Raw genomic sequence first — 20,884 nt, 5'->3', positions numbered from 1 at the left:
GCTTGCTGCTGCACGGGTCATAGGAACTGCCACTGAGCTCTCCCAGGACTGAGGCTCGCCAGGCAGCCCTCCTTTCCGGAGGGCTTGGATAGTCAGGCAGTCCTTTATTCTTTTCACTAGAAAAATTTTTTTTGAGACAGAGTCTGACTCTGTCATCCAGGCTGGAGTGCAGTGGCATGATCACAGCTTACTGCAGCCTCAACCTCTTGGCCTCAGGTGATCCTCCTGCTCCTGCCTTCTGGGTAGCTGGAACCACAGGCACACGCCATCATGCCTGGCTAATTTTTAAATGTTTTGTAGAGATGGGGGTCTCACTATGTTGCCCAGGCTGGTCTTGAACTCCTGGGCTCAAGTGATCCTCCCTCCTAAACCTCTCAAAGTGTTGGGATTACAGGCTTGAGTTGCCACGCCTACCCAGGCCTTTATTCTTAAACCTCCATTCTGTGTGGCATCCGCTGGATGTGGCCCCATCCTCCAGGACACCCAGAACAAGCCCATCACCTCCTCTGCACATGAACCCTGCTTGTGTCTGGGCTGCTCACACATTCCCCTGAGTGGTCCTTTCCCTCTCAGTCCCTCTCAGATCCACGTGGTCCTTCTCCATGTGTATTGATGTCTTCGCCTCTCTCCCCTCTCCTTTTCCTGTTTGGCATTTAGCACTGTGGTGTTTAAGTATAACTCGTCGTACAGGCAGGCACTCAAATCTCACCAGCACAGCTTGAAAACACTTTATATATATATTTTTTGAGGGTGCGGAGTCTTGCTCTGTTGCCCAGACTGGAGTGCAGTGGCGCGATCTTGACTCACCTCAACCTCTGCCTCCTAGGTTCAAGCGCGTCTCCTGCCTTGGCCTCCTAAGTAGCTAGAATTCTAGGCTAGCACCACCATGCCCAGCGAAGTTTTGTATTTTATTTATTTATTTATTTATTTTTGAGACGGAGTTTCGCTCTTGTTACCCAGGCTGGAGTGCAATGGCGCGATCTCGGTTCACCGCAACCTCTACCTCCTGGGTTCAGGCAATTCTCCCGCCTCAGCCTCCTGAGTAGCTGGGATTACAGGCATGCACCACGATGCCCAGCTAATTTTTTGTATTTTTAGTAGAGACGGGGTTTCACCATGTTGACCAGGATGGTCTCGATCTCTCGACCTCGTGATCCACCCGCCTCGGCCTCCCAAAGTGCTGGGATTACAGGCTTGAGCCACCGCGCCTGGCGAAGTTTTGTATTTTTAGTAGAGATGGGGTTTCACCATGTTGGCCAGGCTGGTCTTGACCTCCTGACCTCTTGATCTGCCTGCCTTGGTCTCCCAAAGTGCTGGGATTACAGGCATAAGCCACCGCACTTGGCCAACACTTTATATTTTTACAACTGTCTATTGAGCCTCGACTGCCCATCCGCCTTTTGGTATCTTCACTTGGCCTCCTTTTCGGTTTACCTTGGGTGATGTGCTCTTTTGTCCTTGATCTCGGAGTGTTCCTAGGTCTCCTTTTTACTCTCTGCCCTGGTCTCTGGCACCCTCCCCTCCCCACCCACCCCCAAGTCTCTCACTGTTGGTTGGGGTGAGGCTGACACAGGCAGGGGTGCTCTCCTGGAGGTGGTGGATGGAGGGGGGCCTCTCCAGCAGAGACTCTGACTGGCCCTCTCCTGCAGACTGCTCCATGACACGGATGCTGGTCACCTGAGCTTCGTGGAGGAGGTGTTTGAGAACCAGACCCGGCTTCCTGGAGGCCAGTGGATCTACATGAGTGACAACTACACCGATGTGGTAAAGCAGGCGCTCAGGGGCAGGACCAGGTGGGGTCTAGACGTTTGGTCTCCAGAGGGACCTGCGGCTCAGGGAAGGCTGGGGCATGTTCCTCCTTGCTACCTCCTACCTCCAGAGCCTTCATGCTTTGGTTTCCAGAGGGAGTGTGGGGTGCGGTGGGGTCAGGACACTGATTCTGGGCTCTGCCCTTCTATCCGGGACTTTGAGGAGTGTATGTCTTCAAGTTGCATCTTTTCTGCCTGCTTGCTCACATCTGCCTGTCTCCTCTCTGCCTGCCTGTCTGGTTTTGTCCTTAGAATGGGGAGAAAGTGCTTCCCAAGGATGACATTGAATGCCCACTAGGCTGGAAGTGGGAAGATGAGGAATGGTCCACAGACCTCAACCGAGCTGTCGATGAGCAAGGTGGGCAGCACATGGAGCTGGGTGAGCCCCATCCCTGGTGAGCTCTCAAGCCATGCTGGTGGGGACAGCTGAATGCCAGGGCCCTTCACTGGGCTATTTCATCCTTTCATCCGGGGACACTCCCTGAAGGCACCCCCACTCCAAGCTACAAATTAGGCAAATTAGGACCAAGAGTCAATGGCCGCTCAAGAGTCTGTGACCATGCCCCAAATTCAGAGATGGTCCCAGGAGAGATGGGGAATTGCTAGGCAATGAGTGACAGATTCCCTCTCCTCTAGGCTGGGAGTATAGCATCACCATCCCCCCAGACCGGAAGCCGAAGCACTGGGTCCCCGCTGAGAAGATGTACTACACACACCGAAGGCGGCGCTGGGTGCGCCTTCGCAGGAGGGATCTCAGCCAGATGGAAGCACTGAAGAGGGTGAGCCAGCAGGTGGTGGGTGGGAGTGAGGCCCCTTGTCACAGGTGGCCAGCAGGCACAGGTGCAGACCTGCAAGCACACAGACACATGCATGTATGCACACGGCATGCACGGATGCCTGGGACTCACTGGAGGTGCTCACAGATCACACCCAGCACACACATAGATCACACCCAGCACACACATGACAGCACACTCACATCACACCCAGCATACCCATAGATCACATCCAGCATACCCACAGATCACACCCAGGACACACACAGATCACACCCAGTGCACACAGATCACATCCAACATACCTACAGATCACACCCAGTACATGTACAGATCACACCCAGCACACACACAGATCACACCCAGCACACCCATGGATCATACCCAGCACACACAGATCACACCCAGTACACCCATGGATCACATCCAGCACACGCAGAGATCACACCCAGCACACCCAGATCACACCTAGCACACATACAAATCACACCCAGCACACACAAATCACATCCAGCACACACACAGATTGCACCCAGCACACACAGATCACACCCAGCACACCCACAGATCACACCCACCACACCCAGATCACACCCAGTACACACACAAATCACACCTAGCACACCTGCAGATCACACCCAGCACACCCAGATCACACCCAGCACACATGTAAATCACACCTAGCACACCTGCAGATCACACCCAGCACACCTAGATCACACCCAGCACACACATGGATCACACCCAGCATACCCAGATCACACCCAGCACACACACAGATCGCACCCAGCACACACAAAGATCGCACCCAGCACACCTGCAGATGCTCACAGACACACTCAGATGCCCATGATTACGTGAGGGGGTCACATGCAGAGTTCACACACTGACCTGGAAGATGGAAAGTCACCCACAGCCTGTGTCTTAGGCTGGGTTTCCTGGAGGCAGAGGCTCAGATGTGGATTTGGCTGCACATTATTAGGGCAGTGCCCTCGGGGGTGTGAGGAGCAAGGATATAACTTCAGGCAGGTCAGCTGGGGCGTGAGCTGTGGCCTGGGGAGGCGCCCAGCTCAGAACACCACAGAATCCTCACCTGGAGGTAGGACTGGGCTTTGTATCCTCTCAGTTGTCTGTCCAGGCTTGAGGCTTCCCAGGGTGAGCTGGGGCACATACCTATCTCTTCAGTGAGGTGTTTCCCTTCAGCCATGGGAGTTCCTTGGGGCAGGTGGCCACTGGGAGCTGGGAGCCGTCGATGCTGATGGCAGCTGGGGGTGGGTGCACCATGTGAGTGCACTGGCTGGTGAAGGGGCTGGGGTGGGCCCCACTGGCATTCATGCAATACGAGCACACATGGCCACAGTTGAGCACAGATGCCATGGGACACTGTCAGGCCCATTGTGCACGTGGGTGGGCCCACGCGAGCACACACACTTGCTGCAGCATCACATGGGCCCGTATGCCACACAGTCTCAGTGCCTGCCTCCCTGGACCTTCTTGGTCTATGATCTTCCTTCCTAAACACACATTTGAATTTTGGCTCAAGAACCAGACCTCCCTTAGTCCAGGAGTAGCATGTGGCATGATCCAGGTTCTTTCCTTCTTCCTTGGGGGCAGAGAAACCAGAGAGGGCTGTTGCTGGGTGTGGGGAGGGGCAAGGCTTTTGGATGACCAGCTGTTCCTGATGCTGTAAACCAAACAGATTCAACTTTCTCCCTGAAGGGTCACCCAGCAGACAGAGGCAAAGCCTGCCCAGGCTCATGTGCCTTGCCTGCCAGCCCCAAGCCAGCATCCTTCCTGGAGAGGGGCACAGCTGGCTTCCAGGACTGGCCCTTGTCACTGTGCTCCTGGCCCTGAGCAGGGGTGGTGTCTCACGACAGTGCCAGGTCACTCTCTCCCAGTAGCCGAATGGCAAGGGGGCTCCCAGGACTCCTTCCAGGCCCAGGAAAGGGACCCCATGGATGAGGTACAGGGGGTCCCTCCACAGCTGAGCTGGGTCTAGCCTCCTGGGAAGAAATTGGCTGTGGTTGGGGAGTAGGATCTTCCCTTTACCTCTGAACTGCAGACCCACTACAGGATGTGAAAAAGAAAAAGGAAATGACAAGAAAACTTTGGATTCATAAAATCCACCCAGAATTCGAACAAACAAGTTAAAAGCCCAGTGTTTCTGTCACTTTGTTAGCCTACCTTCCCTTTCTGGCTCTTTTCTTCTCCCTGCAGCCCATAGAGCCTCCTCCTCTCCCCTCCTGATTTTTTTTTTTTTTTTTTTTTTTTTAGACAGAGTCTCGTTCTGTTGCCTGGGCTTGAGTGCAGTGGTGTGATCTCGGCTCACTGCAACCTCCACCTCTCGGGTTCAAGCACTTCTCTTGCCTCAGCCTCCCTGGTAGCTAGAATTACAAGCATGAGCCACCATGCCTGGCCTCCCCTCCTGATTTTCTGACCTGGGGTTCCTGTGACTGCAGAAAGCCCCCTCTCCTCCAGGTGGCCCTCCGAGGTTTGCCCACCTGGAGGGCACTGGTATGGGAGCTGGTGGGGAGCTGTCGTGGAGGACAGGAAGGCAAAGGTGGAGCTGAGCTGAGGACTTGCCCAGGCTTCCCACCAGCTTCTGAGTCTGCCCCTTCTCTTGTGCAGCACAGGCAGGCGGAGGCAGAGGGCGAGGGCTGGGAGTACGCCTCTCTTTTTGGCTGGAAGTTCCACCTCGAGTACCGCAAGACGGATGCCTTCCGCCGCCGCCGCTGGCGCCGTCGCATGGAGCCACTGGAGAAGACGGGGCCTGCAGCTGTGTTTGCCCTTGAGGGGGCCCTGGTATGTGGGGCTGTGCTTGTCCTGGGTCGGGTGGGGTGCGTCTTGGTTTTCCAGGGCTGTTCAGGCTGATGTGGAAGAGGTGCAGAGACCCCAGGTTAGGACATTTGGATGGATCACTGGCTGGTCATCCTGGCTTCAGTACCCGTGGGGTGGCATGTGGGGAAGGTGGCCCCAGTCTGTGTGTCCTCCTAAAATAAAAAAGCTCCTTCCTTGGCGCTGGAACACCTGCTGCTACTACTTTGAGTAGTTAAGATGAAAGCAGAGGGGGAGATGGCCTTGGCCGTCCGGCTGACCTGTGCCTGGCTGGCTGGCATGAAGATGTGGGGGAGGCCCACGGGAGGCGTGAGAGAGGTCTTGATGCCCCAGAGTGTCCTTGGTTGCACGTGCCTCCTCCCGAGGCTGAGACCATCTCATGGGCATCCCCAGCAATTTTGGGGGAGAGGTGTGCCTTAGAAGCTGAGCCCCAGGACGGCTTTCCTGCCCCGGGATGCACTTTCTGTAGTCATTGGGGCTGGAGTAGGCTCAAGGTTCCCCAGGACCTGGGTGACAGGCTCCTCAAAAGAGAGGAGCAAGTGCCTTCGGGACAGTCTGAGCGAACACTTGGTACTGGCACACAGCCTGTCTCTGCTCTGCAGCCCTGAGAGGGAGCCGTCCCCTCTGAAATCCAGCCAGGACTGGCATCTCCCTGGGTGTTTGAGCTGGGGCCCTAGGGCATGGGTCTCGTGGGATGTGAGGGTGTCCATGTGAAGCCAGCTGTGTGTGTGTGGTTGGGGTCGCCTATCTGTTGGACAGCCCGGCTTTGACAGCTGGAGGAGTGCTGCAAGGAGGCTCAGGATCTGCCGGGCTGGGCACCGGGAGGGAGGAGAAGCCAGCAGTGGCCTTGAGAGTGACTGGGCAGGGGCGGGGAGGCTCTGTCAGTCTCAGGCCTCAATGGTGGGCAAGGCCCAGCAGTGACAGTATAGGAGACGAAGCTCTCTGGGGAGCCTGAGGACATCAGAGGAGCCGGCCACGGACTTCGGAGAGAGCCCCTCCCTTGTCCCTTGGCCAGGTCAAGTGGAGACTGAGGGAGGTGGCGGAGCTCTGGGCTCTCTGGGCTGTGGACTGGTCGTCCAGCCAGGGCAGGGGAGGATAGGATGGAACTGCTGCCCAGGTAAGAGCAGCCACAGTCAGGGAGCCTCCTGGGGTGGGGCTGGCATTCTGCAGCCCCTCTGCTTTGAGTCAGAAAGGGCCTGGCCTGGGCACTGGGCAGGGGCTGGTGATGGTCCTGTGGCTCCAGCTGAGGGGTAGGGTGTAAAGACCTTGGCAGGCCTCAGAGTCAGGGCCAGGTCTGAGAAGGCCAGTAAGACACCCTGTGCAATCAGGATCTGTTTCCATCAGCCTGAGCTCCACCCAAAGGGGCTAAGGGGAAAAAGGGTCTGTGGGCTCACAGAGTTGGGAAGAACCTAAGAGGTGAAGCAGCCCTTAGGCCTGGCAGGAAACAGGTTCACCGTGTGCCAGGACTCGCCCCTCTGTCTTGGCCTTGTCTCACACGGGCTCTCACTGTGTGGTAGCAAAGATGGTATTGGTGATGAAAGGCCGACATCATCCCTCCAGCCAGCAAAGTCCTGCTAGATAAAGTAGCGCAGCCCATGGTGCCACACTCTGTTTTCCTGGCAGCTTGAGACCCCAGAGTGCTGCTTTCTCAGTAATGTCAGTGACGTCTTGGGCATGACTGCCCAGTTCTACCCGGTGGTACCTAGCCAGCCCCTGCACCTGGGTGAGGGATAGAGTGTTCTGATTGGCGGGTGTGAGCCACGCCCCTTCTCTGTGATTGTCAGCACCACCAGACTGGGGAGAGGAGCTTCTGAAAAGAAAAACAAAAACAGAAACACAAAAACCAAAGCAGTGTTGGGCAAAGAGCTCCAGATGGTCCGGATGGTGACCAGAGCAGTAGGGAGCCAGTGTGAGCTGTTGACAAGAGGAGTGTTTTAGTCAGAGCTGGGCTTTGGAACCATCAGTCAAGCAGCCATGGAGGATGCTCAGGAGGTGGAGCCTCCCATCAGGAAGCTTGAGGAGTCTTGGGTAGAGACCCAGGAGAGGTGACCATCTGGGGTGAGGCCGTGGGGTCGAGGTGGAGGGAGGTGGAACTGCAGGGTTTGGGGAGGGAAGGGCTGGAGGTGGATGGTGAGGCCCTGTGGTTGCCAAGCCGCAGGGCAGGGTGGGGTGGGCTGTGATGAGTTCACGGTTGGCCCTGGCAAGGCTGACACACACGGTGAAGTGCTGTGTGAGGGAGACAGAGCTGGTGGCTGCCTGCCAGGCAGCCCAGGGCGGGAAGGCTGGGGTAGGGGGCTCAGGGGGCCAGGAGTGGGGAAGAGGTGACTGGAGACATGTGGACAAAGCGCGGATGGGCACTGGGGCTGGCTGGGCCCGGAGGAAGAAGGTGACAAGGCTGGGGGACCCACTGCCAAGCTTTCATGGCTCAGCGCCTGAGAGAATGAGGGGGGGCACTTTCCAGAAGCAGAGAGACCAATCTGTGTATTCTTCATGTGGAAGAAAGTGTCCCGAGGAATCGGTGAAACCAGGTGTGACTCAACAGCCATGGGAGGGTGACAGATTGTCATTCACATGTGACTTCCTGTGATATTCGGATGAGACCAATGCAGTAAGGCCCTGAGTCCCGGGACAGCTTGGCTGACAGAACCAGAGGGAGATGGTGGGTTCAGAGGCTGGATCCCACACACCTGCAGCTGGAGGACCAGAGAGTTTTGGGAGGTTTAGGTGTGTCTGGCATTTGGGCAGGGGCCACAGGCCCACTTGACTGTCTGGAAGACTCTATACCTCAGTGACAAAACACACACACACGCCCTCTTACACACCAACACACACTCATACCAACACACACTCTCACACACACACAATCACACTCTCACACACACCCTCACACACACCAACAAACTCTACATACTCTCATACATACCAACACATACACACAATAACACACGCATACCCACTCTCATACACACTCCCACACACTCACAAACACACTAACATCTATGCAATCACACACACACCCTCACACACACCAACACACTCTCTCTACATACTGTCATACATACCAACATACACACACACACACACAATAACACACACATACCCACTCACTCTCACACACTCCCTCACAAACACCCTAACACTTATGCAATCATGCACACACCCTTACACACATCAATACACTCTCTCTACATACTGTCATGCATACCAACACATACACATGCACACACACATACCCACTCTCATACACCCCCCCACACAAACACACTAACATATGCAATCACATACACACCCTCCCTCACACCCACCAACATATTCTCCCTCCACACTCATACACACCAGCACACACACTCACACACTCTGACATATACACACTCCCTTACACTCTCTCACATGAATACATACATGAAAGCATGCACACTCACACATACTGTCTCTCTCACACTCACACTCCCCCTCCATGGTCACCTTTCCATCTTCCTGACAGGACTGGAGGTGGTTTGGGCTCCCACTGCTGAGCTGCCATCTTTGTCCCAGGATGTCCTGATGCTCCCACACAGCACTAGGGCTAAGGTCCCTGCATCCTGGGGGAAGGTGGTTGGGTTTCCTGGGTGCTAGGACCCAGCTTCTATCCTGAGAGCTGGTCTCTGCCCATGGGTCCCTGATGCCTGGTGATTCATTGGTGGGATGGGTGAGGCCTCTGTGGCTTGAATTCTGCTCTTCCTGCTTCCTAGCTGTGGACAGGTCACTCGCGCCGTTAGTGGTTCTGTCACCCCATTTGTGCAAGTAACCGCATCCCAGGACCATTATAAGGATTAATGATGATGCGTGTAGCGAAGCGCTTTTCAGACTTCGTGAAAGTAGGTGCCTTCTGGGGATAATGTTAAAACGCAGACTCCTGATTCAGGGTCCGGTGGGGCCCGAGAGTCTCCATGTCTGACAAGACTCCATGTGACACTGATTCCGCTGGTCCAGGGGCTGTCTCGGAGTAGCACAGATGTGAAGTACAAAGTGCCTCATCAAGACGGGGCTCCTATTGGTCCCCCACTTGGGTGCTCTTCTGAGAGAGGCAGAGTGTGTGCATTCCTGCTGGGAGGTGTGTGGCCAGGGTCTGTGGAGGGAGGCAGGGCAAGATGATATGTTCTCCCTGTGGCTTGGTGGGAGAAACGTGGTCTTTGCTTCTAATGATCCCCTGATCTGATGCCGGAGGCCTGGCTCATGGGGAACTCCTGTCTGATCAAGAAGAGAGATGTTCACATGCGAGTGCAAATAAACCCCTGGAATCTGTGTCTTTGAAGTGTTGGAGGTAGAATAAGAGACATTCCAGAGTTGCAGGGTCTAGTGAGGGGAGGCTTCTTGAAGGAGGATGTGGGAGGCAGGCCTCGCAGGGGCTGGAGAAGGGCGGTGGGTAGAAGCCAGGTAGCCTTATTGGTAATCTGACAGCTCTGGACCAGGCCTGAGGCGCCCCCTTGCCTCCTGCCACCCCTTCCCTGACCCACACATCCACCAGCGGGCTGGGCCTTGCCTTTCAGCTCCCCTCTGGAAGACGTTTCCTTGGAAGGCAGGCCTTGTCTGCTCATTAGCACAGGCAGCCTTTCCCTGAAACCTTCTGCAGGGGCCAAGCCTGGCTCCTTCCACGGAGCGGGAGGCCCTGGCTCCGTCTGCTAATCGTCTGCTGTCTCCATCCCGAGCATTATTTTATTTTCGTATTATTCTTTTTCCAGCTAATATCCTGGCATTTCCAAAGACACCGGGTTTCATAATCTTCCTGGCGTTCCCAGGGAGCTGGGAAGCAGAGCACAAAGCCGCTATTATAGCGCGTTCCATCCAGCCTCCCTCTCCACCCCACACCCCTTGTGGCCACGGCAGCCACCACCGCCGCCTCCCACCCAGTCACCCCCTCCTGACGCCACCGGCCTCTCTGGGAACTCTGGTGACGGCTGCCGGGATGAGCTCACAGAATCCATTCTGTCGCCCTTGCCCTGGGCCTGCCCTTCATGATCGAGGATTTTTCCAAGCCCTGCCTCTGTGCTTGGCTCTCAGCGTTGGGAAGGGTTCTCTGAGATGCCTGGGCCTGGCAGGGAGGGGAGGTACAGAAATGTCGGCAACATGTGCCAGAGTCTTAGAGATTTCTGCCGCTGGAGGAAACTTTCATTTTCTAAAGGTGTGCCTGACCTGCCTTGGGAGCTGCAGGAGCATCTTGATATTGGATGCAAAGTTGTGTGTGGGCACGCACACATATATGATCTGGTGTAAGGTCCATGGTTTTATCCAATGCTCCAGGGGAACCCAGGACCCCATACAGAATAAGAATTCTTAACATTGATTTTATCATGTGTTAAAAACCAGTCTTTATATGTGTCATCTCATAATGACCCCAGAAGGCTGGATTCTATTATTAGCCCCATTTTAAAGTTGGGGAGACTGAGGCTCGAGAGCTGCGGTCTCCCACACAGTAGCCACCAGCCATGGGTGGCTACTTAAGTTTACAGTTAAAGTAATCAGAATACGGAAATTCAATTCCCCAATCAGACAGGCCACATTTCCAGTGCTCAGTAGCCATATCTGCCTAGTGGCTGGCTACCACCTTGGACGGTGCAGCCATTGATAATTTTATCACTGCTGGAAGGTCAATTGGAGGAAGGTCTATGGGAGGAAGCTCTATGGGAGGAAGGTCTATGGGAGGAAGGTTTATGGGAGGAAGGTCTATGGGAGGAAGATCTATGGGAGGAAGGTCTTTGGGAGGAAGGCCTTTTGGAGGAAGGTCTACTACGGGGAGATCTATTAGACAGTGCCGCTCTGGAACAGCTCTGAGCCCCTCATGTCGCTCTGGAAGAAACAGAGGCCTGAGAGGGGATGCCCAGCAGCACAGCACAAGTCAGTACTAGAACTGAGGCCTGGGCAGTGGCTTTTCTGTCCTTTCTTCTGCCCCTTTCCCCAGGTGTTTCCTGACCAGCAGCCAACCCCCCATCTGGTGTTTTTACTTACCCACTTCTATGAGGGCATCATTTCCCTCCTGCTCCATGGAGTCGCTTTGTGGTGGAGTCCCAGGGTGGGAAGATTGGATGTGGCAGGCTGCTGGGCAGCTGGCTAGAGGCTGCTGCCCTGGGCTGTCTTCTCCTCACCTGATAGCTAGGCAGCTTGACCGTCCTGGGGCAGTCGGGCAGCTAGAGAGGAGCTGGCCCCCTGGACCTCACCCCAGGAAACCTCCAGAGGGTTGGTGGAGGCCAGTAGAGAGGAGACAGGAGGCTCAAGCCTGGGCCGGCAGGCAGGAAACACCAGTTGGGAGTCAGAAGTACAGGGAAGTGGGTCCGGGAAAGGCTGGTGCCAGAGAGGAATAATTTGGGATTTGAGCTGGCTGCAAAGAAGGGCAGATGTGGGTGGGGAGGGAGGGGCGGCTCTGTGCCTGAAGGAAGCCATGCTGTGGGCAGGGGACCCAGGCTCGGTTCCCAGAGCCGGCACTGTGAGCAAGGGCAGGCCCTGGGAGGTGTGAGGGGTTTGCCTCATTAGTAATCGAGGCCTATGGCTGGGGCTGGGGCTGGGCTGTTGGAAGGTGGCTTTGTGGATCTCTGGACTCTGTTTCTTGAATATTCAAGTTGAACACCTGTTCTGTACCTGGCATTGTGCTAGCACGGGTGGCTTGAGGGCTGGATCCCCTCTCAGGCAGAGGCCTCACTGCTTTTCCTATTGTCCTACATTGGGGAACAATTTGGGTAATTCCTCTCAATGTGTGGACCCTGGGTCTGTCTCCCTTAAGAGTTGAATGCTAAGGTCTGGAGGATTCGATTGCATGTCCACGTGCCTCAGACCAAATGCCAGTGCCCAGATTCATGGCTGCAGAGGAGTGTGTTACAGTCAGGGGCATGTACAGTCCGCCATGTGGTTCATTATACATGCATGAGGGTCTTCATCTGCCATTGCCAGAGTGACAGCATAATTTACTATCCAGGCTGGGATGCTATTAATAATCACGCTGGAAAAACAGGCATAAGTAGGACCATTCCAGGGAAACTGGGCCATAGAACTGTCCTAATTACCAAGGTACTCTGGCATGGGATGAAACCTGCTCCAGTGTTCTCTGCAATGTCCACATGTGGAGACATGGAAACCCTCGAGGGACAAACACACACGAATACATGCTCGCGCCAGCCCACACGTGGCATCGTGGATTCTCCAGGTTTCCTGATTCCACCCTCAGCTCCCCAGGGCCAGCCAGTAGTTTTGTAAGGAGTTTAGCAGCTGCTTCCAAGCCCTGGCTCCAGCTGTAAATTAAATGGGGTTGCACTCTTGCCTGCTATTCTACTTAAGGTTGCAATCAGCCTGATTAGAAAGGGAGTCTGTGTGTTCCTGCATTCCATTCTGTCTTTTAAAGGGTTCCCCTCCTTTGGCCTGGGCTACTGGCCTGTGTGGGGTTTCCCTGCAAGCTGAGGCTGGAGCAGCCAGGGAAATGAAGTGGGCCCTGGGCTCCCCACAGCCCTGACTCGGCGCTCAACTAGAACTCCCAAACTCTGCTCAGGTGCTTTGAGCTCTGATGGGGTAGCAGGAGCCTGGGAAGAGCCTTGAGTGTGGGCAGAGGTATCCCTAGTTCTGCCAACCGATTTGCTGTGTAGCCCCCGGGGAGACCTTAATTTTTCTGGGCCCCAGTTTTCTCACTTATCAGGTGGGAATGCTAAAAATATAACAAAAATAATAACCTCCCCTTATGGAGCAGGCGTCAGCAAACTATGTCCTACAGACCAAATCTGGCCCTCTGCCTGCTTTTGTAAATAAGGCTTTATTGGCCGGTGGCCCACACCTGTGATCCCAGCACTTTGGGAGGCCACGGCAGGCAGATACCTGAGGTCAGGAGTTCCGAGACCAGCCTGGCCAATATGGCAAAACCCCATCTCTACTGAAAATACGAAAATTATTTAGGAGGCTGAGGCAGGAGAATCGCTTGAACCTGGGAGGCAGAGATTGCAGTGAGCTGAGATCATGCCATTGTACTCCAGCCTGGGACAGAGAGGGAGACTCCATCTCAAAAAAAAAAAAAAAAAAAAAAAAAAAGGGCTTTACTGGCACACAGCTGGTGCTGATCCACCTACGTAGTGCCTGTGGCTGCTTTCATGTTACAACAGCAGCTGAGCAGTTGCAGCAGAGACTGTATGGCCCACAAAATCAAAAGCAGTTAGCACTTGGCCCTTTATAGACAATGCCTGTCAACTGCTGTTCTAGGGCACGTACCATGGGTCAGCCATTGCCTTCTGCCCTGTCCACATAATATCTCATGTAACCCTTCCAGCAATTCTAGGAGATAGGGTCTATCAGCACTCCCATTTTACAGATAAGCAGGCTGAGGCAACTGAGAAGCCAAGTTGTAATTGTTTAGCTGTGGATATTGTGAAAAATTTTGTGGATCATGGTTGTGTTGTGCAGAATTTGTAGCAGTCTACACTGTATCATCGTGTTGGCATTTGGACATTCCAGCAAAGCCCACAGTAAAGAGCTCTAGGGTTGCAATCAGCCATGATTAGAAAGGGAGTCTTTGTGTTCCTGCATTCCATTCTGTCTTTTAAAGATGGCGAAGACCTGGAAGCTGCAAGCTCAGGCTGGAGCAGCCAGGGAAATGAAGAACTGTGTTGGTCAGTGTTTAACAACCAGCTCTCCAAAACAAAACAAAACAATCCGCAGCCCTGGTTTGTAGCATTTGCTGATTTCCATGGTGTAGATGTTCCTGGCATGACCAATTTTAAGCTAACAATGTCGCACCACTCAACACTGGGAAGAGGCGGGCCGTAGCGTGCTGATGTATAATATTTCCATTGCAGATGTGTGAGACAGAAGCAGCCTCAGGAGCAGAGATAACAGGAAAAGGTAGTACTAGAATTAGAATGGGCTGGGCATGGTGGCTCACGTCTGTAATCCCAGCACTTTGGGAGTCTGGGGTGGGAGGATTGCTTGAGCTCAGGGAAGTCAAGGCTGCAGTGAGCTGTGATCCCACCACTGCACTCCAGCCTGGGTGACAGAGCAAGACTCCGTCTCAAACAAAAAAAAAGAAAAAAAAAGAAAGAAAAAGCAAAAGACTTAGAATGACTTCAAGTATTTACCACCTTGTGTTTTTAAATATAGTTTCTTTAGTGGTAACTATATATGATTTAATTCTTACTAATGGCTGTGTTTAACAACTGGCTTGCAAAATTCCTGAAAAGATAATCTGCTCTCTTGAACCACACGAGCTCACTCCAGCACCTGCCGGTTTCAGGGGCCCCCTGATCCTTTTCACATAAGAGATGGGGGATGGCCTCCAATAGGAGTGCCCCTTCCAACAGCCCTGCCACGGATGCTCTTTGGTTCCATCCTGTGTAGGAGTTGCATCCTCCCCATAAAGTGAAGGAGGGTAGCCAGCCTCCAGCTGGTCCACACCCATCTGCTTGATGCTGCTGGGGTGGGGAAGGTCTCTGTGGCCTCCCTGGTGGCATCCTGAGATGTTTCCTTTCCAGCCACTGTGGGGCTGTCCCCTGTCTGCTCAGCTGCTTAGCCTGTGACTTGCTGCTGTGTCCACCCCTGCTCTGGCCCTTCTGTTGCCTTCCTGTCTCCACTTTATAGATCCTGAGCCAGACCTCTAGGCCCTGTTTAGAGCAAGGCACCATTGCAAACAAGGGTTTGCACATGGCACAGACACCCCACGGTGCAGAAGGAATCTCAGACAGGCTGGTGGGGGCTCCATCTTGGTCTTGATCAGATTTAGGTGGGTTGAGGAGTCCCCTTTGTAGGCTGTGTTTCCCTAGAACCTGCCCATCTCCTCCTGGCTGTGGTCCTTGGTCCTTGGATGTCAGTCCTTGGCCGACTCAGGTGTGTCTGGCCATTGGCTCTGGGGAACCTTGGGGGAGCCCTGTGGCTCTGGGGGGCAGAGAGTTCCTCATATTCCTATGCTCGGCTCCTCCAGGGAGCTGTGGCTTCCAGCCGGAGAGCAGCGGGTTGGAGGCCACCCAGTCCCCTGGACGAGCAGCAAGATCCCTTACACAGCTAGCCCAAGATGGAGTGCGTGGCCACAGACTGTGTGGCTGCCAGCCCCAGCCTGGGAGTCGTGGTGGCATGAGCTATCGAGGCAGGAATGTGACTGTGGGGAACCCAATGCCCTGGGCCTGGCCCTGGGGCTGGGCTATGTGTGTGCAAGTGGGGGTGAAGGGTGGGTGGGCAGAAACCAGAGCAGTAGCCTCTCCTGCAGCCTGGCTCCGCACAGTGCTCAGGGTGGGAGCAGAGGGAAAGCGCCGCTTCCTCTCCCGGCCTTGTCCACCTGGCCAAGCCTCTCCTCTAAGCGCCAGTGTGCTGCTGCTGCTCTTCCAGTTCCCGCACCCTCCTTCCCCTCCTCCAGGAAGCCTCCCTGTAGGGCCTTCCAAAGGCCCACCCCATTACATCCACCCCACAGATGGCCTCATCCTGGGGTGTCAGTGAGTCCACATTAATCCCTCTTTCCATAGTAACATCAGACCCGACCCTGAGCCTCCTGAAGGTGGGAGGTGCTGTCCGATGCACCTCTCCTGTTCTTTGCCCTGGGACCTTAGGCCTGGGTACTGCACATGTGGCTTAGGGCAAGGGAATGCTGGTGATTCATTACATGTGGTAAATCTTCAATGGGTGCCCACCTCATGCCCAGTGTTAGATTGGGTGCAGGAGATAAAGCAGTATGCGTGCCTTGCCTGCATACATGGAGGGTGGATGCAGGGGAGAAGCTGGGAGAGGCTGGGTAGGGGCTGCTGCTGAAGTCTGGGCAGTCAAGGAGGTACCCATGCCTCAGAGATGATGCAGCTGTAGGAAGAGCCCAAGTTAGCTCATTCAAGAAGGCGTTCCAAACAGAGGACATCCTGTGTAAAGGCCCTGTGGCAGAGGGAATACAATGGGGTCAGGACATTTACAGAAGGCCAGAGGGGAGGAGTATTATTTAACAAGAGCCTGGAGAGATGAAGAGTTAAATCGGGTGCCCGCCAAGGACTGTGGGGTGTCATTTCATTCAGTTTTCACTACTAGTTCTCTACAGGGCGCAATTCCCCCCAGCCTGGCCCCAGGGGACATTGGGCAATGTCTGGAGACATTTTTAGTGTCATAACTCAGTGGAGATGCTACAGGTAGAGTCCAGGGATGCTGCCAAACGTCTGTAATGCGCAGGACAGCCCCATACAAAGAATACTCCAGCCCAAACGTCAATAGTTCCAAAGGTGAAGAGCCCTGCGTTTTCCACAGCAGGCCTGTGTGGGTACATGTGAGGCTGTGTGTGTTAGAATGCAATTATCAACAGGATGGGAAGGGATGGCCTCTCTGGGCAGGTGCCACTGGCCACATGAGCAGCAATAGTCATTTCCTGACTTGAATGGGCAGTGCCTGGCACAGAATAGATGTCTTGTAAATGGGTGGCACATCAGAGGAGAGACTGACAAGAGGGAGATGGTTTCCCAAAGTTCCCAGATTGGGTTTTCAAGAGGCTTTGCTGCTTGCTTTGAGAGAAATTCCCCAAGCTTGAGCCACACTGATGAAAACCAGAACGTACTTCAAAGTCACGAAGGCATGACATTGGCGGGTCTCTGCTGGGCCAGGCTGTGTCACCTGCCCTCTTCAATGCTGACGTGGTTGTCTTCCCCTGAGGCAGGTGCCCATTGCTCAGACCTTCACTCATGATGTGTTGAGCACCTGCTGCCTGTGAGAGGCTCTGCTGGGTGATGGGTGCGTGCTGAGAACCTGGCTGGGCTCTCAGTGGGACAAGCAGATGGGTGCTCACAATACAAGGTGGTGGGTGCAGTGGCTGGGGACGTTCAGGGCGCTGGGGGAGTGCCCTGGGGGAGTGCGTAACACCTCCTTGCAGGGTGATCTTCATGATGAGACTGCATGGAAAAGTCAGGGGACACGTGGGGCAAGGGTCTGGGGGCAGGAAAGGAGACCCCATAGTGTCCCTGCTGGTGTGAGCAGGTAGCGGGTGAGGGGGTTTGGGAGTGAGGGGGTTTGAGGGTGTGGGGGCTTGGTAGGGTCCTGACTGCCAGAGACTCAATTCAGAGGCCACAGCAGGCCAGGAGGGAGGGGTGGCCTTCCCTCTGCTCCTGGGGTCTAATGGGGATGTGTGGAGAATCCAGGCTCCCCTAGGAGGGCCAGTGGGCCAGAGGATGTAAGGATGTTGGCCAGGTGTGCGGGTGGAATTTTGCTCAGAGTGTGAATCAGGGCGGTACCAAGAGGCACTGAGCTTAGTGGCTTCCCTTGGCCTGGCTCTGGGGGTGTGTGTCTCCCCTGGTTCCCTGGTAATGCTTCTTCCCAATAATCCTCATCTGTCTCCCTGAGGTAGGGGAAAAGGTCTACACTTGGGTGGCAGATGGGGTGAGGGTGGGCAGGGGGCCATGGGCCAGGTTTGGTGCGGATGGGCCCCTCCTCCGGAGCCAGGTCTGGTTTTGGAGCCGAGACAGTGGGAGGGGAATTTCCAAAGGGAGCGCTGCTTCCCTCGCCTGCAGGACAGGGCCTGCTGGGGGCCAGGCACTCAGTGAGGCCTGCGTGGAAATCCCGAGGAGGGAGATGCTGCTTCTGATCGCAGGCAGGAGGCCCTGCCCTTGGACAGAGACCCAGAACGTGCTGCCAGAACCCTAGACAGAGGCCTTGGGAGTGGTGCTGACAGGGGCCTGGGGAGGGGCCATCTGGAGGAGGTGTGAGGTGAGTGGGGATGTGCACTGGCAGCCATCCGCAATCAGGGAGGTCCCTGCAGCGCTGGGAGGGAGAGGAAGGATGGGGCCCTGGAGCTGGAGGTGCCTCCCTCCCTACACTTACCCTAGCACCCTACCTGCAGCTGTGGCACCTGTGTGTGGCCAGTCTGAGGTGGAGGGAATTGTAGAGTCTGTCCCGCTTGCCTGTAGCTAAGTCCACCCCCACCCTCCCTACTCCTGCTGCTCCCACCCCTTGCCCCGGCCCCAGAGCTGGAGGGGAGGGAGATGCAGGCGTCATACATTGTTGCACCTGGGGGCTGGCCAAGCCCTATTTCCAGTGTCCTAACCTGCCCTTCCTTAGTGTCCCTGCCTCTCAAGCCTAGGTGGCCTCCTGGGCCCCCAGGTCTGGCCTTGGGTTTGGGGTTGCATACCCTGCAGCTGGGGGGGTGCTCTTTGGTCATTCACTGCTGGGCTTGATGCTCCCTCCAGCAGGATGCCAGCACTGCAGGGCCAGGGCCAGGCCAAACACCTCTCCTGGCAGGGGCCCTGGGCTTCCACATCTGTCACAAGGGAGGATTTCAGGCCTTTGGGTCCTTCCTTGTATGTGGTATGACACCTCTCCCTGCGCTTTTATGTGTGTGTGTGTGTGTGTGTGTGTGTGTGTGAGAGAGAGAGAGAGAGAGAGAGAGATGGCGAAAGAGAAAGAGAGAAATGGAGAGAGAGAGAGAAATGGAGAGAGAGAGATAGAGAAATGGAGAGAGAGAGAGAGAGAGAGAGAGAGAAATGGAGAGAGAGAGAGAAAGAAATTGAGGAAGAGAGAGAGAAAGAAAGAGGAACTCCATGAACAAACCACCATTGCCTGGAGGCACTGGGAGAGGCCTTCGCTGATTTACTTGATTCTTACTGAAATGTCCACTTTTGCACCTTGGAATCATTTTGAGCAAATACGGGCAACGTGAACACCACTCTCAGTACGGGACAAACTTGATAGTTTATGACACGCCCCCTCCCCAAGCCCTGTGCCTTATTTCTCTGATTAGATCATTGATAGCTGGCATTTCTTGAGCATTTACTGTGAGCCAGATAGTGTGCTAAGAACTACATGTCCTCTATCTTCTTTAATAATCAAAGCAGCTCTCTAAAATAGATACTGCATAATTATCCCAAATTTATAAAGTGATTGATTCCGAGAAGCTAAGCAACTTGCCTGAAGTCACACAGCCGGTAGTAGTAAATGGCCGGGCCAGAACTGGAGCTCGATGAATCTGGTTTCAGAGCCCATATTGAAGTTGTGGCTAAAGGAAGAGGAGAGTCACCGCATCTCCCTGTTAGAAATGGGGATGTCCTGTGGTGGAGGCAGAGCCCACTCAGGGATAGCAGGGCCTTGGAGAGTCTCCTGAGAGAACAGAGGAATTCAGTCTTTCCCAAGTGTGTGTTTTGCAGGCCCTTTGCAGCAATGGAGCAGAGGAAGGGAGGCCCAGCCTGCCTTGAGGATGCAATTCTTTGTTGACCCAGAGTGATCACGGCAGGCTTTGCTCAGGTGTCCTAAAATGACGTGAAGACAGGGAGGCCTGGGATGGCTGAGGGCACCTCTGGCTGGGGAACAGTGTGAGCTTACTGTGGGAGTGAGTGGGTCTGGCACAGCTTTGAGGAGCGTGGTTTGCCTGAAATCAAGAGCCGGGTTTGGGGGAAGAAAGCCTTGGTGTTGGATGGGGAAGATAGGGCGGGTCACTGGGGATCTGACCAGGAGAAGGCTGGACTGGACCTTTCAGGCTGTTGAAGGATTCAGGCTGAGAAGCTGCATGGTGACAGAGGGTGATGGAGCTGGTTTCGGCTTGGGGATGGGGTGGCCAGAGGTGGGAGAACAGGTGTCCAGAGAGGCTTCTTGGACAAGGGGCTCTGGGACTGGGCCCTGAGGGTGGGCATGGTTTGAAGCAAGGGCACAGTCGTGGCAGTAATGTCTTGTTTTGGGAGGCACCGGGGGACTTTGTAGCTTCAGAACCTGGGGAGAGGTTGAAATTCTTGGGAAATGATTCTAGGGTGAAGGTCGGGGTGGCCCAGCAGAAGAATCCTGGGAACTGGCCATTGTGGGTGGGCCTGGGTGGGATGAATGGGCTATCTGAGGAAGAGGCCAGGGTTTTTTTCCAAGGGTGTGTAAACATTTGTGAGATGTGGGACTGAACAAGGAAGTAGAGCAGAGACCGCCTTATTACCTAACCCCACCCTCTGAAATAGAGCAGAGATGCCTTATTACCTAACCCCACCCCCTGAAATGGAGCAGAGACTGCCCTACTACCTAACCTGCCACCTCTGAAATGGAGCAGGTGACAGTTTGGGTAGCAGGCAGGCGGGAGAGGAGAGAGGCCCTTGGAGAAATCTGAGTGAGTGCAGAGGGAGCTGACAGCCTGGGGTGTCTAGTAACTGCCCCCTCTCTGCCCAGTCCCTCTGTAGGCTGTGGCTTGGGCACTTGAGAGCTGGGTGTCTGGCCCAGGGAAGTGGTCTGGTCTTGGTGCTCCCCAAAGTGGTTTGTGGCTCAGTGGTTGGAGCCCAGTGCTAATGAGGGTGAGATGGCAGGGCTGACCATCTAGCTTTATACACAGTAAACGGACAGCTTGGCTTCTGAGCATGAGGGTCCACCCACTCCTGTCCACATCCCTGGCCTCAGCCTGAGCCCTGCTCACCCTCAGCAGAGTGGGAACTGATGAGAGATGGTGGGTGTGTGGGACAGCTTCCTCCAGAGCTTGGGACCCAGCTCGGTGTGTAGCAGGGGGAGGCAGAGATGGGGACCCAGAGATGCTGGCCTGGAACCTCC

The 20,884-nt window shown here is 54.9% G+C and overlaps 1 protein-coding gene across 22 annotated transcripts in view; it reads left to right on the top strand.

Moving 5' to 3' along the window:
- DYSF (dysferlin) overlaps window positions 1–20,884 on the top strand; it is a 231,458-nt gene that overhangs the window by 114,841 nt on the left and 95,733 nt on the right. For all 22 annotated transcript variants that reach the window (XM_003922617.4, XM_003922619.4, XM_003922620.4 and 19 more), the window contains 4 exons: window positions 1,650–1,764; window positions 2,061–2,166; window positions 2,445–2,587; window positions 5,213–5,386. In XM_003922617.4, the coding sequence (XP_003922666.3) occupies window positions 1,650–1,764; window positions 2,061–2,166; window positions 2,445–2,587; window positions 5,213–5,386 (538 nt within the window). The remainder of the gene's footprint in view (window positions 1–1,649; window positions 1,765–2,060; window positions 2,167–2,444; window positions 2,588–5,212; window positions 5,387–20,884) is intronic.

This window comes from Saimiri boliviensis, chromosome 1 (genome assembly GCF_048565385.1).
Source record: "Saimiri boliviensis isolate mSaiBol1 chromosome 1, mSaiBol1.pri, whole genome shotgun sequence".
In the NCBI taxonomy this organism is placed as follows: domain Eukaryota; kingdom Metazoa; phylum Chordata; class Mammalia; order Primates; family Cebidae; genus Saimiri; species Saimiri boliviensis.
The sequence above is the reverse complement of the archived record's forward strand: the minus strand, read 5'-3'. Positions and strand labels throughout refer to the sequence as shown.